General features: G+C 54.2%; 1 protein-coding gene across 4 annotated transcripts in view; it reads left to right on the top strand.

Annotated features, from left to right (window-relative positions):
• The first annotated feature begins 9,135 nt into the window (after nucleotides 1-9,135).
• Nucleotides 9,136-15,556, top strand: part of CLSTN1 (calsyntenin 1) — a 57,502-nt gene continuing 51,081 nt past the window's right edge. For all 4 annotated transcript variants that reach the window (XM_045859256.1, XM_045859254.1, XM_045859255.1 and 1 more), the window contains exon 1: nucleotides 9,136-9,470. In XM_045859256.1, coding sequence (XP_045715212.1) covers nucleotides 9,380-9,470 — 91 coding nt within the window. In that variant the 5' untranslated portion in view covers nucleotides 9,136-9,379. The remainder of the gene's footprint in view (nucleotides 9,471-15,556) is intronic.

The raw sequence follows: 15,556 nt of genomic DNA, 5'->3' as shown, positions 1-15,556 counted from the left end.
CCGACTCCTAGCTGGGCCTGTGCAGCAGGGGCTCAGCGCAGGGGTGGGATTCAGACTCCTCGGCTGGGCCCTCCTCTCCCCCGAAGGCCACCAGATCGCCTGCCCCTGCCTCCCACGGCTTAGGGGAGGCAGGAGGGGCCCTTCTTGCTCCAGCACTTCCCAGCGCTTCGCCTGGCTGCCTTTCCCAGGCGGCTGGGCCTCCTGCCCGACCAGCCCCGCCGAGCCAGCCACAGGAAGCTCCTGGGGATTCGCAGGGCCCTCTGTGAGGCTGCTTGGAGGAGAGGACTGGCTTCCTCTGACAGACAACCTCCTCATCCAAACCCCTAACTCAGTGCCCTGGGATGATGGAGGGGGAGTGAGGGGAGGCGGAGGGGAGGCAGGAGCCACCCGCCTTCCTGCCGCCCCCTAGGAGTGCACAAAAGGCAGGGGCAGAAGTGCCCCCTAGATAAGCATCCCCTTCTCCCGGCCCTTCCTCCGGGCTGGACAGAGAGGAGGGCAGCGCCAGGCCTGAGGTGGCCAGGTTGCTGGGACGTGCCAGCCTCGAAGGTGACACCGACTGGGCCCAGGGGCACCTGACTCCGCCTCCCCTGTCAGTCCAGTCAGACAGGTGGGTACTTGGGCCTAGGGCCTCGGAAGGAACCAGCGGGGTTTGAACAGGCAGAGAGAAGAGGGTTAGTCCCTCCTGCCTGCCTGTCCACACCAGGGGTGGGGGCTGACCGAGAAGGGACCTAGCCGGAAGGACAGCCACTGTGCACTGAGCACCGACAACGTGCCAGGAACAGTGCTGCGTGCTGTCTGCGTGGTATCCCGTTCAAGTTCAATCCACACGACCTCCCTGGGAGGCGCGTGCCATTGTGATCCCATCTTACAGATGACAAAAGGGAGAGGAGAGGCCACCGAGTAGGGAAGTGGCAGACTTGGGTTAAAAGCGAGAAAGCTAGCCCTGGCTGGCGTAGCTCCGTGGATTAAGTGCGGGCTGCAAACCAAAGTGTCGCAGGTTCGATTCCCAGTCAGAGTACGTGCCTGGGTTGCAGGCCATGACCCCCAGCAACCGCACATTGATGTTTCTCTCTCTCTCTCTCTTTCTCCCTCCCTTCCCTCTCTAAAAAAATAAATAAATAAAATCTTAAAAAAAAAGCGAGAAAGCTCCAGAAGGACAGGTGAGAAGGTCATGTCTGCAGTGTGTGAGGGCGGGAGCTGGCCTGGGATGATCAATCAGGACAGACCTGTCCTTTGACAGAGGGGACCGTCCTTTGGGAAGGGATGAGGACAGGTCCCTGGTCAGGACACTCCCTTCCCCTTACTGCTCCACCCCCAGCATCTTCACTCCCCCTCCCGACTGCCCGCCTTCTGCACCACGAGCTTGAGGAGGCATCAGTCCGGACAGAGGGTCAGCCAAGCACTTCTCCCACCTCGGCGCCCCCTGACTTCTGTTGGCTCTGCAGACACCGTCCCCATCGGAGTGGTTTCTGGGAGACAGTAAGGTCCTGGGGAGGAGCTTTGGCCTCGAGGTCCCGAGGATGGGGGTTTGAACCCCGGCTCTCCCACTTCGCTGAGCGCCCCAACCTCCCTCAGCCCCAGCGCCCTCCTCTGTAAAAGCGGGGCGTAACTGTGTTCCTTGCGTGCGACCCCCGAGCCTGAAACCAGAGACTGCACAGGAGACAGAAGGCTCCCCGCGGGCCCAGCCCACAGCCGACACTCGCTCAGATGAGGAATGAGCAGAAAAAAGCGGCCCAGTGAGCTGGAGGCTTTAAGGAGCCAGAAATTCTGGCATCTGGCTCTTGACTCTCCTTGGGGCTTGCTGGCCCAGGAGATTCGGGACTGGGGGAAAGTGCAACAAGGCCAGAGGGGCCTCGTCGAAGGGCCGGAGGGTCTAGGCCGGACCCTCCACGCCTCTGATCCCTGCTCCCCACCAGTTGAGCAGAGACGCATAGACGCCCACCAGGGAGGTTGTGGTGCGTCCCAAGTGCGTCTGGTGCCCTTGAGAAAGGGAATGCGCCCGGCAAGTGCAAAAGGGAAAGCACTTCGCACCGCCAGCGTCTCCCTGGACTTCCCAGGGCACGTTCACACCTGTCGCCAGCATCATCGCTGTCATCGCGAGAGCAGCCACCACTGCCCGAGTATCGTCTAAGTGTCCCAACTGAGCAAAGCCCTCTCCTGTAATCCTAAAGGAGGGATGATGATGATGGTGATGATGATGATGATGATGATGGTTGTGTCCGCGTTCCAGGTGAGCAAACCGAAGCTCACACTAATTAGGCTGTCCGGTCTTTCCTGCTGATAACGAACCGGGGTCTGTCTGAGGCGAGACCATGTGAGTGAAACGTTCCTCCTGTTTTTTCAACCACTTTATCCTACAAGCTCCTCTCGGTTGCGAGGAAACGGGGCGGAGCCGAGGCGAGAACCCAAGCCCGCTGCCGCCGTCACTGTGCGGGACTGGTGACCGGTTTCCGCCGCGCCGCTGCAAGGCTGGGCCCTTTCTGCCCTTGCCCTGCCCTGCCCTGCCCTGCCCTGCCCTGCCCTCCCCTCCCCTCCCCTCCAAAACCCAGGACAGTCTTTTCCACCGGGGCGTCGCGGCAGACAGGGCGCTTCTAGTTTAGCTTGTCTGCCCCCCGAGGGACCTTGTCTGCCCACCTTGGTGCCCCTCATCTGACACATGTCTGTGTGTGTGTGTGTGTGTGTGTGTGTGTGTTGTGCAGGTGTGTGATTGGTGCTGCAGAATTACCTTATTTGGCTGCATATAATGCACACCAATGTTTTGGGCCCAGACTTTCAGGGGGGAAAAAAATCTTGTGTTTCAATGTTTAATTCCATTTTTTTATTTATTTATATTTAGAAACAAAGCCGATGATCGTATTCCAGGGTATCATTTTGCATATGGAATTGTTATTGCTTTCTAGAGTTACACTTCTTTTTTAAAAATTTATTTATTTATTTATTTATTTAGTTTTAGAGAGGGAAGGGAGGGAGAAAGAGAGAAAGAGAGAAACATCAATGTGCGGTTGCTGGGGGTCATGGCCTGCAACCCAGGCATGTACCCTGACTGGGAATCGAACCTGCGACACTTTGGTTCACAGCCCGCGCTCAATCCACTGAGCTACACCAGCCAGGGCCTAGAGTTACCCTTCTAACGCATAAATAAAAGAATTAAGAGCATTTGTATAGCTATGGAATCAGTACTACCTATATATAGTGCCATGGTTATTTTTCCCTCAGAAATTGGGGCAAAACAGTGCACATTATACACAGCAAAAGACGGCAAGTAGCTGTCCCGTCCTCCCCCACTGCGTGCAAAGCGGAGGGACCGCAGGGGAACACGCCGTGTGTGACCCTGGCGAGGGAGTACAGCAGGAGACCCCAAGCTCTACCCCACCTTGGGGGTGGGGGTCGGGGGGGCAAAAGCACGAGCTGCCTGGCTTCCGTGGGAAGGCGAGGTTTCCCTTCCCTGGAAATTTCCAGCAGCCAGCGATGGCCGACCCTTCCTGGGCGGGAATTCTTGGTTCCTTTGCAGGCCGAGAGCCCTAGAAAACGGTAGGGAGTCTGCGCCCGAGTCCCCGGGGACCAGAGCAGTGCCGCCGCCGGCGCAGCTCGGAGCCCTGGGCGGCACAGAATGAGAATCATAAAAGCCACTGTTTAACGTTGTGCAGGGGCTCCGGTTCCCGGAGAGCACTGCGGCGGCCACGGACCCACCTGCGCTTTACGCACGGAGATCCTGAGACGGGAGGCGAAGGGCTTTGCGCGAGGCCACAGAGTGAGCGAGAAAGGGCGCAACAGCCAAAAAATTGGGAGAAGCTGGCCGCCAGGCGCTGTAAAAGGGAAGACTGGAGGCCGCCCTCAGTCCGCAGGGGACTGAGGGAGTCAACCCCAGTGTGTCCGCACAGGGAAAACTGGTTCTCTACTCTCGACGCCGCGGGGGTGGGGCTGCCACGCCAAGTGAGTCTCTGCGCCCAGCAAATGAGTGTCCGGCAGCTTCTTTTCGTTCCGACACTTCGAATAGCGACCTCAAGTGGTGGGTCACCAGGTTACCCGCCCTTCTGTCTCGGCTGGCTACAGTTCCGAGAGTTCCCACGACCGCTTTCTCAACTTCCATAATTCGTTGACATTTGATCATTGACGTATCTCTCCTGGGTTATTATAAAGGATACACATGAAGAGCCAGAGGAAGAGGCACGCAAGTCAGGGTCATGGGAAGGGTCCCAGGCAGCTGGGCCGCGTCACCCTCCCCCCACGTGGCTGTGTTCACCGACCCAGAAGCTCCCCGAATCCTGCAGGTCGAGGGTTTTTATGGAAGATTCATCCCGTAGGTGTGATTGATTATTGGCTCAACCTCCAGTCCCCCTCCTCTTACTGAGTCCGGGGGTGGAGTGGGGCGGAATTTCCAAACTTCTCATCGTGGCTGGGTCTGGCCCCCATCCTAAAACTCACCCAGGAAATCCCAAGGGACTTGGGAGCTCTGTGTTGGAACCAAGGAGGATATATATCTAGTTCTTACTATCCCATGATATCGGATCAGCAAGGGAATACTATGCAGCTGTGAAAAGGAGTGGAGCCTGTTTGTGGACTGAGATGGGGCCATCTCCAGGAAAATTTATTAAGTGAAAAAAAGTAAGCTGCAGCCCTGGCTGGCGTAGCTCAGTGGATTGAGCGCGGGCTGCGAACCAAAGTGTTGCAGGTTCCATTCCCAGTCAGGGCACATGCCTGGGTTACCGGCCACGGCCCCCAGCAACCACACATTGATGTTTTTCTCTCTCTCTTTCTCCCTCCCTTCCCTCTCTAAAAAATAAATAAATAAAATCTTTAAAATAAAATGCTTAAAAAAAAAGCAAGATGCAGAACAGCAGGTGTGATATGCTGCTTTTCATTTAAGAAAGAGGAGGGGAATGTATTCAAATAGTTGCTGTGTTAAAACAAAAACAAAAAACCCGCCATGGAAGGATAAGCCCCCAACAGACAACACGGTCATCTCTAAGGGGAAGAGGGGTCAGGGAGGAGGAGACAGGGATGGAACGAAACTTCCCTGAGCACCTTGCTCTCTAGATTTGACTTTGGAACTATGCACATATTGAATATACCAGAAAACAAAATTAAATTGCCCTGGCTGGTGTGGCTCAGTGGATTGGGTGCCAGCCCTCGAATCAAAGGGTCACGGGTCTGATCCCCAGTCAGGCACATGCCTGAGTTACGGGCCAGGTCCCCAGTTGGGGGCGTGTGGGAGGCAGCTAATTGATGTATCTTTCACACATCAATGTTTCTCTCCCTCCCTTCCCCTTTCTCTAAAAATAAAATGAATAAAATCTTTTAAAAAAACCAAAATTGTACAAAAGGGAAGGAAGTGGGTAGATATGCATTTGAACGCAGGTCTGCCCAACCACTCTTGCCCTAAACCACATTCTTTATTACCCCTTCTCACAGCAATGGAGTGACCTGGCCAGGCCTCTGGAAGGCAGAGGTGGGGCCAGACCCAGTGCCCCAAGGGGCTCCCAGTACATGCTGGTGGTGCTGCCGGGGGCTGCGGTTCCAGTACCTCCGGGAGGCTGTCATCAGCGGCTCTGATGGGGTTTCTCACAGCCTCTCCCCAGCATCCCCAGAGTGGGTTTGCTCCCAGGCACACTGTTGGGCCAGCAGTGGTGCTGGCTGCTTTGCCAGCCTGCAGCTGGGTTCTGCAAGCACTCGCCCGAGGGTCCCTGCGCCACCAGGAACAACACATCGGCCTCCTGCCGGCCAGGGAGTGGCTGGGATTCCCTGAACGCGATCTCACTTCATCCTCACAGCGACCAGGAATGGTCTTCCTGGTGAGGTGAGGAAGTTTAGTCCGGATGAAGACCACCACCCGCAGGCTGGCACAGCTGGAGGGTGGCAAAGCCCCCTTCTGACAGTGCTGGCTCCCAGCCGGGAGTCCTGTACCAGGCGTTTATCCGCATCTGGGGCGTAATTCCCCATAGGGGCTGAGGCGCTGTTTGGGGGCTCAGACAGACGTGACTCTGAACCCCAGGGCTCCTTCCGAGCAATGAGCTCTTGCGCAAAAGCTACATTTTTCTAATCTGGAACAACCAAAGTCCCTTCTGGAGAGTGTTGCTGCAGACGTAAGTGATACGAGTTTAGCACAGAGGCTGTTGATGTCGGCAAGGCTCATTTCAAAAGAGGCGGCACCCTGGACCCTCTGTGTCCTCTCTACCTGCTCCTCGTTCAAGAGTTCGAACGCTCACCTCTTCCTTGCCCGGCTGACAAAGCCACCGCCTTCTCCTCCCGTGTAAGTAAATACCCCTTAAGGACAGGCCTGGGTGGAGCCTCACTCCTGGCTGCGCCAGGGCCCCTGGCAGGGCGGACTCAGCTCCGGCGAGGCCCCTGCCTGCTAACCAGAGCACGAGTCTGCACCGACCCCCATCGCAGGGCCATTCTGAGAATTAACTAATCCATCACGTGGAGACCTTTGAAGAGTGCCAACATGGCCGATGCTATTGTCGGGCCGACCGGAAACGGAGCTCGCCGGTTCCCTGGCTTCCGAGACATCCACGCGCAGCCTTGCAGCTGGACGGCCTCTGCCGTGGGCAGATCTTGGTGTGCACAGGTTGCCCTGGGCTCACCGGCTGTCTGTCTGCCCGCCCGCCTGCTGCTGGGCCTTTTTGATCTGTCTCTTTGTTTCTCGGAGGGACTGTGAGGGTGAGAAGATAAAGGGATCAGGATTCCAGGCACCAGAGCGCTTTTGTTTGTGTTTCTAATAGAATGGAATACATTACACTGTCCCTCTTGGCTTCAGCCTAGAGGCGCAAAACGCAGTTCTGAGACTATCTATACCTTTTGGGTTTTGTTTTGTAAATCTGAAGGTCCCTGGGGACCTACAGGGCAGTCTTTTACTCTCCCACGTGTGATCTCCCCCATAAAAACAAAACAAAACACAAAAATTCACTTAGTTCATCACTGGATTTTTATTGAGTTCCTACTGTGTATGCATCATTTCATTTAATTCTCACGATTAGGAACTAGGTACTGTTATCCGGTTTCAGAGGTGAGGAAAGAGACGCAGACAGTTCCTACGTTGTTCAAGGTCATCTGTAGGAGCAGGAGCCAGAATTCCCATCCTGGGCAGTCTGACTGTACCATCTGGGGCCTTCCCACCATAATAGTGGGGAAGAGAAAAGGACACAAAGTAGCAGATCATCAAGTCTCGGCTAGTTAAGAGAAGGTGGGGTTTGGGGAGGGAGGGACTGATAATCAGGAGGACTTCCTGGAGGAGGCAGCCAGAGGTGCATTGTAAGGACCTGCGGCTCAGGGCAGAAGCGGAGGAGGGCGTACCATGACATGCTGTTCCTGGGAAAGAATGAACGGAAGGCAGATAGCGGGGAACAGCAGGCCCTGAGGTCAGCTGGGTGGGGCCTGGGGCTGAGCGGCAGGAAGCCTGCCAGAGCTGCCTGGACCCGATGAGGTGGCCAGCCTCTGGGAGCCAGGGAGGGATGGAAGGAACAGCAATGCTTGGAGAGGATGACTCTGCAGTGCTGGCTGGAAGGAGTGGAGGGGTGGCCTGGAGACGGCAGGGGCCAAGCAGGAGCCTTGGTAGGGGTCCACCCAAGGGGAGTCTGGTCCTCCTGGACGAGGAGGGGGTGGCGGGGGAAGCAGAGAGGGAACCTTCAGGCTTTGGTGGAGGATGCCCTTGAGGGACAAAGGACAAGGAGGAGGACATTCATTACAGATGGCTTTGAAACCCTCTAGTCACATCGTGCCTCTGTTCGCTGCTGTTCAAGGTCGTCTGTGTAAGATTAAGTCCAAATCCCTCGGGCTGTCACTTAAGGCACCTCGCAATCTGGCCTCGGGCTGCCTTTTTGGGCTCCTCGCCCACACTCTCCTAAATCAGTGTCCCACTCTCCACAACCGGGGTGACTCCCTCCCAGCCTGCACAGCTGCCCACCCCACCTCACCCTGGTCGCCACAAGCCCACCTGCCAGCCAGCCCCTCCCGGGTGTGACAAACCCAGCTGTGATGGTCCTTGTGCGGTGAACCGGCTTTGACAGCTCTTCCGGCACAGTCCGGAATGATTAGCATTTTATTGTCATTTAACTTTGGTGGTTGGTGTCTCCCTGATGTCGCCATCCTGTCGGGCCAATTTTCCTTTTCACAGTAGTTGTCTCAGCTAGGGACGTCATCACCTGTCTTAGTTTCCTCATAGGCAAAACGGAGCCAACAATGTCGTCTCCCAGGGCCTGGCCCACAGGAGCCTTCCATGACTGTTCCAGTTCTTCTCTCCAGGAAGGTGGGGAGGGCGGGGCCGTCCCAGGGATCGAAGGAAGGTGGGGGCCCCAGGACAGGAAAAGGGAGGATTGGAGACCCTTCAAGAGAGCTACCAGAACATCTCTTTTACACATTTGGGTCTCTGCATTTCTAAGGGGGACAGCTAGCAACACACTAAAATATCCTAGAAGGGGTGAGCACAGAAGCCACTTTTAAAAAGCCACACACGGATTTCTTCAGCAAATGGAGAAATCTTGCGTTACAAATTCACGACGGCCTCCCTGGGACCTGCAGTACCCCGCACCCCATGCCCGTAGGGCCGGAACCCCTGCGGCACGTGCAGCGCAGCTCCCGACTGTTTACAAAGAGCGGTTCGCTGACCTCCTCTCCTTGAACACCTATCGTGACTCCGCGAGCTCCCTCTGGTCCCCTCTCCACTTGGCAGAAGACACCGAGGTCCTGGGGGGACCTGACGTGCGGGCAGGGGTCGGGGTGTTGGTGCTCAGGGGGGACGGACGGGCTGCACGCTGCAGCCGGGTCTGCACTCCTTGCGGGCGGGGGCGGGACAGGCAGAAGGGGAGGCCCGGGCCGCGGGCTGCTCCTGGATCGGCTCTGGAGCCTGGGAGCGCGCGTGGGGAGTGAAGAGCTGATGCTCTCGGTTGCGGTCGGAGAAGGGGAGCAGTCCTCCCCGCCGCTCCGGAGCCACCCGGGCGCGCCCCCGCGGGGCGCGCGCCCGAACCCGCCCGGGACTTCGGAGGCGCGCGCGCGCGCCAGTCCCCGCCCTCCCGCCCGCGTCCCGCGCGCTCCCCGGGCCCGCCGCGCGCGCCCGGCCGCGCTCTCCCCGCCCCTCCCCGCCCCTCCCCGCCCCCCCCGCCGCCCCGCCCCCGAGCCGGGTACCGTCGCCGGACCCGAGAGAGAGCACGGGCGCCATCTTAGTTGCTGCCGCTGCCTCCAGCGAAGCGCTTCCTCTGCGGACGGGAGGGCGCTCGCGGCCCGAGCGCGCGGCCCGGCGTCGCGGCGGCGGCTCCTCCGCGGACCCTGGTGCTCGCCGCGGTGCGAAGCAGCCGGCCCCGGGCCACCAGAGCCCCGCTCGGCGCCCCGCGCGCCTCCCTGCCGCTCCCGCCCCGGGCCGGCCGCGGCGCCGGGAGCCCGAGAGATGCTGCGCCGCCCCGCGCTCGCGCTCGCCCCGGCCGCCTGGCTGCTGCTGGCCGGGCTGCTGCGCGGCTACGAGGTCGGGGCCTCGCGAGGTAAGTGTCGGCGCCGGGTCGGGGCGCAAGGCCGAGTGCCAGGAGCCGGGTCGGGGCGCGGGGGTCGGGGCCAGGCGTCCCGCGCGGGGTCGGGGCGCCGGAGGCCGGGGGCGCGCACTGCAGGCGCCCGGGGAAGCCGAACTCTATCCCGGGCGGGGCACCTGGGCCCTGGCCGCCCCCGTCGCAGCCCCGGGTGGTGGCGGCGCGGATTTGGAGGAGGTGCACACGGGCCGAAGGGTCGATCCGTCTTCCTCGGCAGCGCCCGCAGGCTGGGGCCGCACCCCCAGGGGAGATGCTGTGTACGTGTGTATGTGCCCAGAATGTGCACCGGGCGCGGGGTGCACGCACAGTTTTTGGTGTGTGCTTGCTTACATAAGAGCCCACTCCTCCGCATCCCTTTCCGAGGTCCCGAGTCTGCACCGCGGACACCGCATCTTCGCCGCTTTCCTCCTCCTCCTCCTCCCGGGGTCCTTTCAGCAAACAAGCAGAAGCTGGAACTTCTTGCTCCCCTCCCACCTTCTCCCCCAAAGGGGAGATTGGGAGGAGGTTTACGACTGCGGTCTCACCCTGCGGTTTAGAGATCTTCGTCCCCTGCGCCCCCGACGCCCTGGTGCCCCTTTCCGTGACGGTACTTTAGACCGTGCAAGGGCCCCGATGGTCGCAACAGAAACAAGAGAGCCCTCTTTGATTCCTTGGGGCAGAAATTATTTTATGGTTACCTGCCAAAAAATATTTCTTAGTGAGTTGATTATTTTGTTGTTTTAACCTTCATCCACTTTTAAACGTTACCCGATTTCTGATACTGACTGATCTTGCCAACGAAACGCTTACGCATTGCAGATACGCGCTTCCGAATGGGTCTTGGAATCGCCACCACTTTCCTTGGCCTTGGAGCAAAGTAATCCAGCCTTAGTCTACAGAATACTTGAATCTATTCTTCTGATGTTTTTTTTTTTTAATGCATTTATTTTTTTTCCGGGGAGGAGTAGTGATGCGAGTCCAGATTAAATGGTCATATTTCACTTTAGCAAGCTTTTAAAAAATTCTTATTTTCTCTTCCTCGGCATGACATACGGGGAGAATTATGGGGAGATTAAGGGGGAGAAGAGGCAAATGCTTTTTTCGTGCCGTGTTTCTTCACGGGAGGATGAGAAGCTTCGGATACTTCTTTCACTTCATTGCTGACGTTCTGTGGGCTCTCTCACGTTCAGATCTTAGTTACTAAGTGTCCGATTGCCAGCGATTTGATTTTTAAAAGTTACATTAAGCCAAGTTTGACATGTTGTTTTTCATATGTGAAATGGAGGTCTGAAAGGCTAATGCTAATACATCCAAGCAAAAATGTCAAAGTTTTGCTTCTCTTGGGAAGAACACGTTTTTAAAATATGTGCTTGGATTGGTTACTGTGGTTATGGTTCAAGTGTGTTTAGTTTAGTCAGTGATAACTTTTCCTGTTAAAATCCATATTTTCCCTTTTTTTTTGTTCATTCACCTACATTTGCTGTTCATTATTGAATTAGCAAATGGGCTAATTAGCCCATTGGCATTATTGAGATACTTAAACAGTGTACGTTTCAACATCAAATATCTTCATTATGATTCACTAACAGAAATCTTATGTGAAAGACGGCTTGAGTCCTTTGTAATTTGCTTTCTCTAAGCTTTTCTTGGTGCATCCATAGTGCTTAAGAATTCTTAGTCTTCAAAATAAAAACACGTTTTTCAACACCAGTTATTCTGTTGCATTTGTTAATTTTTTTCAGCTTGCAAATTAGAAATGATGACACAATTTCATTTTGAAATGTGACAAGAATGAGTTTTCTGTGTAAATATACAACTTGTGGAGATGCATTCTGTGGGTTTATTTTAAAAGATGATCACTTCAGATAATTGCTTCCACTGCTGCAAGACCGCATGACGCCAGGAACCTGCCCTCGGTGCCCTGGCTGCCTCCAGTAAACATGAGTGGGGTACAGATCACATGGAAGTCGCTACTGAGAATGTTAGGTTTTGTCGTCTAACTTGCATTTTGACTGTTAATTAGTTGTTTTAGGGGAGAACCCTATATTTTCACTTGAATTGTAGCTATAGTTCTAAAAAAAACCATAAAGTCAACCAAAGTATTAGGAGAAATGTCTTTGGTGTATTCGAGGCTGCCTTCCCTCTCTCCAGTCCATCAATTAAGCAGAAATGGAAAATCGAAATAGAGAAAATAGAACGCTTCTAGGAATATTAAAAAACCCAAGTGCCATCGTGGAACTCGTTGCAAAGCCGGATAAACAACACTGACCTTTGTGCGGGGGCTGCTCAGTGAGGCCTCTTCTCCCATCCTGTCTGACACGTGGTCCTCCGTCCCTGCCACCCCCCCGCACCCAAGTCCTCCTTCCCGCCCCACTGTTCCTCTTGGCCACAGCACTTACTGTGACCCCCTTCCTCCTTACCTCGTGCGTCCTTCTCCCCCAAACGCAGGCCCCAGGGTGGGCGGGCGTATCCTGGTTTCACCTGACGGGCGAGTACCATGTACTGAAAAAAGCATCACAGACCACAAACAACCTAGGTTCTGCAACGTGGGTATCAACATTCACCAGTAGATGATTTTCCAAGGACCCTTCTGTCGATTGCAGTGTTGGGGGTATTAGGTCGTAAAAATCTGCAGCAGCTTTTGAAGGCTGTAGCTTTGTGGCTGCCACTTGTAGTCCATTCGAAACAACACTGTCAGTCTCAGCCTTCTTAGAAAATGGTTTATTTCTTACCTTGCTCTTCAGAAGCAACTTGGAGGGGAAAAAAGTCCCTTGGATATAGACTTCAATATTATGCGTAATCTAACATTTTTATTGTTAAAGTAAATGTCATTTATTTCACACAGGAGGCCTATAACTACTGAAGAAATAATAAAATATTAATAGTTCTGAATGTATTCTGATTTACGAGCTGTGGCTGATGAACTGGAGTCTCCAGTTAAACCGTCTTCTGTGTAGATACTACTTTTAGGAGGAAAAACATAAAACCAAGCAGTTTCATAGGAATTCATTTTCAAAAGGGAGTTTTAGGAGTGTGTCAATACTGTTTATTTTTGAGCAAAAACAAATTTCAGTTTTAGATAATGACGAATATGGCCAAAAAGGGAAATTGTAATGACATGTGATCATATTATTTTTGCATTGAAATGAGAAAATCCTGTAATTCCATGAACTACTTTTGGGACTTGATTAAGTTTATTAAACCCACTTTTAATGTTTAAAATAAAGAACCTGAGGGAAGTGAAAATTTCAAGAAGCAAAACAGGATTGAAATATTTTTATTATTGCTTTCTAAGATAGGAAAATGTAGTTTTTTGGAAAAGGTCTTCATTGCTTTAAACAAAATTAGGTTATATTTATTCATTTTTAGAGAGAGTGGAATAGAGGGAGAATAAGAGCGAGGAAAACATCTATCGGTTGCCTCTTGTTCTCCCCCAGCCAGAGACCTGGCCCGCAGTGCAGGCATGTGCCCCGACTGGGAATTGAACCGGCGACCTTTTGGTCTGCAGGCTGGTGCTCATCCAGGGCACCGGTGTCATCGTATTCGGAGGTGGGGCTTTGAGGAAGGGGTCAAGTCACGAGGACAAGAGCCTGCGTGGTTCGGAGCAGTGTGCCGCTCACAAAGGAGCCCTCAGTGACCTCCCTCGCCACTTCGCCCGGGGAGGAAGGTGGCTCCCCGAGAACCAGCACGTGGGCCCTCCCCAGACGCCACGTTGGCTGGCCGGCACCTTGATCCTGGGTGCAGCTTCCAGAACATGAGAAGTAAATTCCTGTTGCCTGTAAGCCGGTCAGCGCGTGCTGGTTTGTTACAGCAGCCGGACAGACGCAGGCAGCGAGTGCTCCGTCTGGTGGGCCTGCCGCGAGGTTCCCCTGTGCGCTCACCACCGGCAGCGGTGGTCACAGCGGCCCCCGCTCTGCGGCTGCCGGGAGCTCGCACACACACGGGTTCCGGGTCCCGGTGTGGACTTCTCTCGGGTGGGCGCCTAGGAGGCCGTCGTTGGGTCTTGTGGCAGCTCCGTGTCCAGCGTTTGAGGAGCCGCCAGGCTGCTGTCCGGAACGGCTGCCCCACCTGCGTTCGCGCTTGCCCCCCACGGTTAGTGACTCCAGGAGCCTCTTTCTAATCAGATACCTCCTTCACGGTTGTCCGAGAGTTTTCTTTTCTTTTCTTTTTTAAGATTTTATTTATTTTTTTAGAGAGGGAAGGGAGGGAGAGAGAGAGAGAGAGAAACATCAATGTGCAGTTGCTGGGGGCCATGGCCTGCAACCCAAGTATGTGGCCTGACTGGGAATCGAACCTGCGACACTTTGGTTCGCAGCCTGCGCTCAATCCACTGAGCTACGCCAGCCAGGGCATCAGAGAGTTTTCCTACTCGAGTGTTACATCGCTGATTTCTTTCCTGCTCTGGGGACAAGCTGGCATCTCCTCCATCCAGCTTCTCCCTTGGTCTCCACCTCCCCTACCGTGCCTCCCCAGGACCTGAGACCTGGGGTCGAAAGGAGGAGCCTTGAGAGGGCTTCCTGCTGCCCGTGCGCAGCCTTCCCCGTCGGACGGGCCTGTCCTCGCCTGCCCCTGACCGCTGGTCTTTCAGGCCTGGGCACTTGCCAGCACACGAAGCAGCGCTTTTCTCCAGAACGCTGAACCTGCCGTCGGCTTTCTTTGGGACGGAATCTTATCAACCCTTCGGATCTCTGGTGGCATCGTCCCTGCAGCACTTTGTCGTCACCACCCGTCACTTTAAGGAAGGCAGTGGTGTCTGTGTCCCCCCCCCCCCCAGGCTGTAACTTCGGGCTCAGGTCTGCCAAGTGCCACAGGCTGAGTGGGGTCCAGCCTAGTCACAAACACACACAGCAACTGTCTGGTTCTGCTTCAGGGTTTAACTTGATGGAAGGGACTGGAAGAATGACTAGGATTCTGAAACTACAGCTGGTCTAGAAAATGGCATTTCTCTCTTTTTAAAATATTTATTTATTTATAGAGAGAGGGGAGAGAAGTGGAAGGAGAGAAACGTGATGTGTGAGAGATACATCAATCTGTTTCCTCTTGCAGGCTCCCACCTGGGGACCTGGCCCCAAATCCAGGCATGTGCCCGGAGTGGGACTCGAACCAGTGATCCTTCGGTGCTCAATCCACTGAGCCCCACCAGCCAGGGCTGACATTTCTTTGTTAAATTCTTGTTCTGGCCCTGGCTGGCGGGGCTCAGTGGATTGAGCACAGGCTGCGAGACAAAGCATCGCAGGTTCAATTCCCAGTCAGGGTACATGCCTGGGTTGCAGGCCATGGCCCCCAGCAACCGCATATTGATCTCTCTGTCTCTCTCTGTCTCTCTCTCCCTTCCTTCTCTAAAAATAAATAAATAAATTAATTAATTAAAAAAATTTTCTTGTTCTGCTGATTGGCTAAAACGTGTACTTCATTAAAGTATGTTATTTGTCTGGTTCTTTGATTTTTCTTCTATAATTTACTCTTTGTTACTTGCCCGATCTTCAGTCATAGTATAAAACACTTAGAAATGTGTCTTTAGCCCTGGCTGGTGTGGCTCAGTGGACTGAGCGGTGGCCTGTAAACCAAAGGGTAGCCGGTTCGATTCCCACTCAGGGTACACGCCTGGGTTGCAGGCCAGGTCCCCAGTAGGGGACACTAAAAAGGCAGTCACACATTGATGTTTCTCTTCCTCTCTTTCTCCCCCCTCCATCCCCTCTCTAAAACTAAAATAAATACAATCTTTAAAAAAGAAAGAAATATGTCTTTAGATTCAAAGTGAATTTTTAAACTCAGTAGAAATGAATGTCATCTTTGTTTAATACCTACTTAAAGTCTAACAAAGACATATTTATTCTGGGCTCTTCCTAATACTGCAGAATTTTTTTCTTATAATATAGTACTTTCATTTTAAGGACCACCAAGGGGAAAAAAATGGAATGTCATAAACTTAAATTGAAGTACGTAAAGCTTAAGAACGATTTGTATGAGCTTGCTTATCAAGTGGCCTTTAAAGAGCATAATTTATTTCATCTCAAATGCGGATCCAGCCACATTTAATTTGGCGTGTTTCCGATGTCGTTAAT

The sequence above is a fragment of the Phyllostomus hastatus genome, unplaced genomic scaffold, assembly GCF_019186645.2.
Source record: "Phyllostomus hastatus isolate PE091 unplaced genomic scaffold, TTU_PhHast_1.1 phas_scaffold_182, whole genome shotgun sequence".
NCBI classification, from domain to species: Eukaryota; Metazoa; Chordata; class Mammalia; order Chiroptera; family Phyllostomidae; genus Phyllostomus; species Phyllostomus hastatus.
The sequence above is the reverse complement of the archived record's forward strand: the minus strand, read 5'-3'. Positions and strand labels throughout refer to the sequence as shown.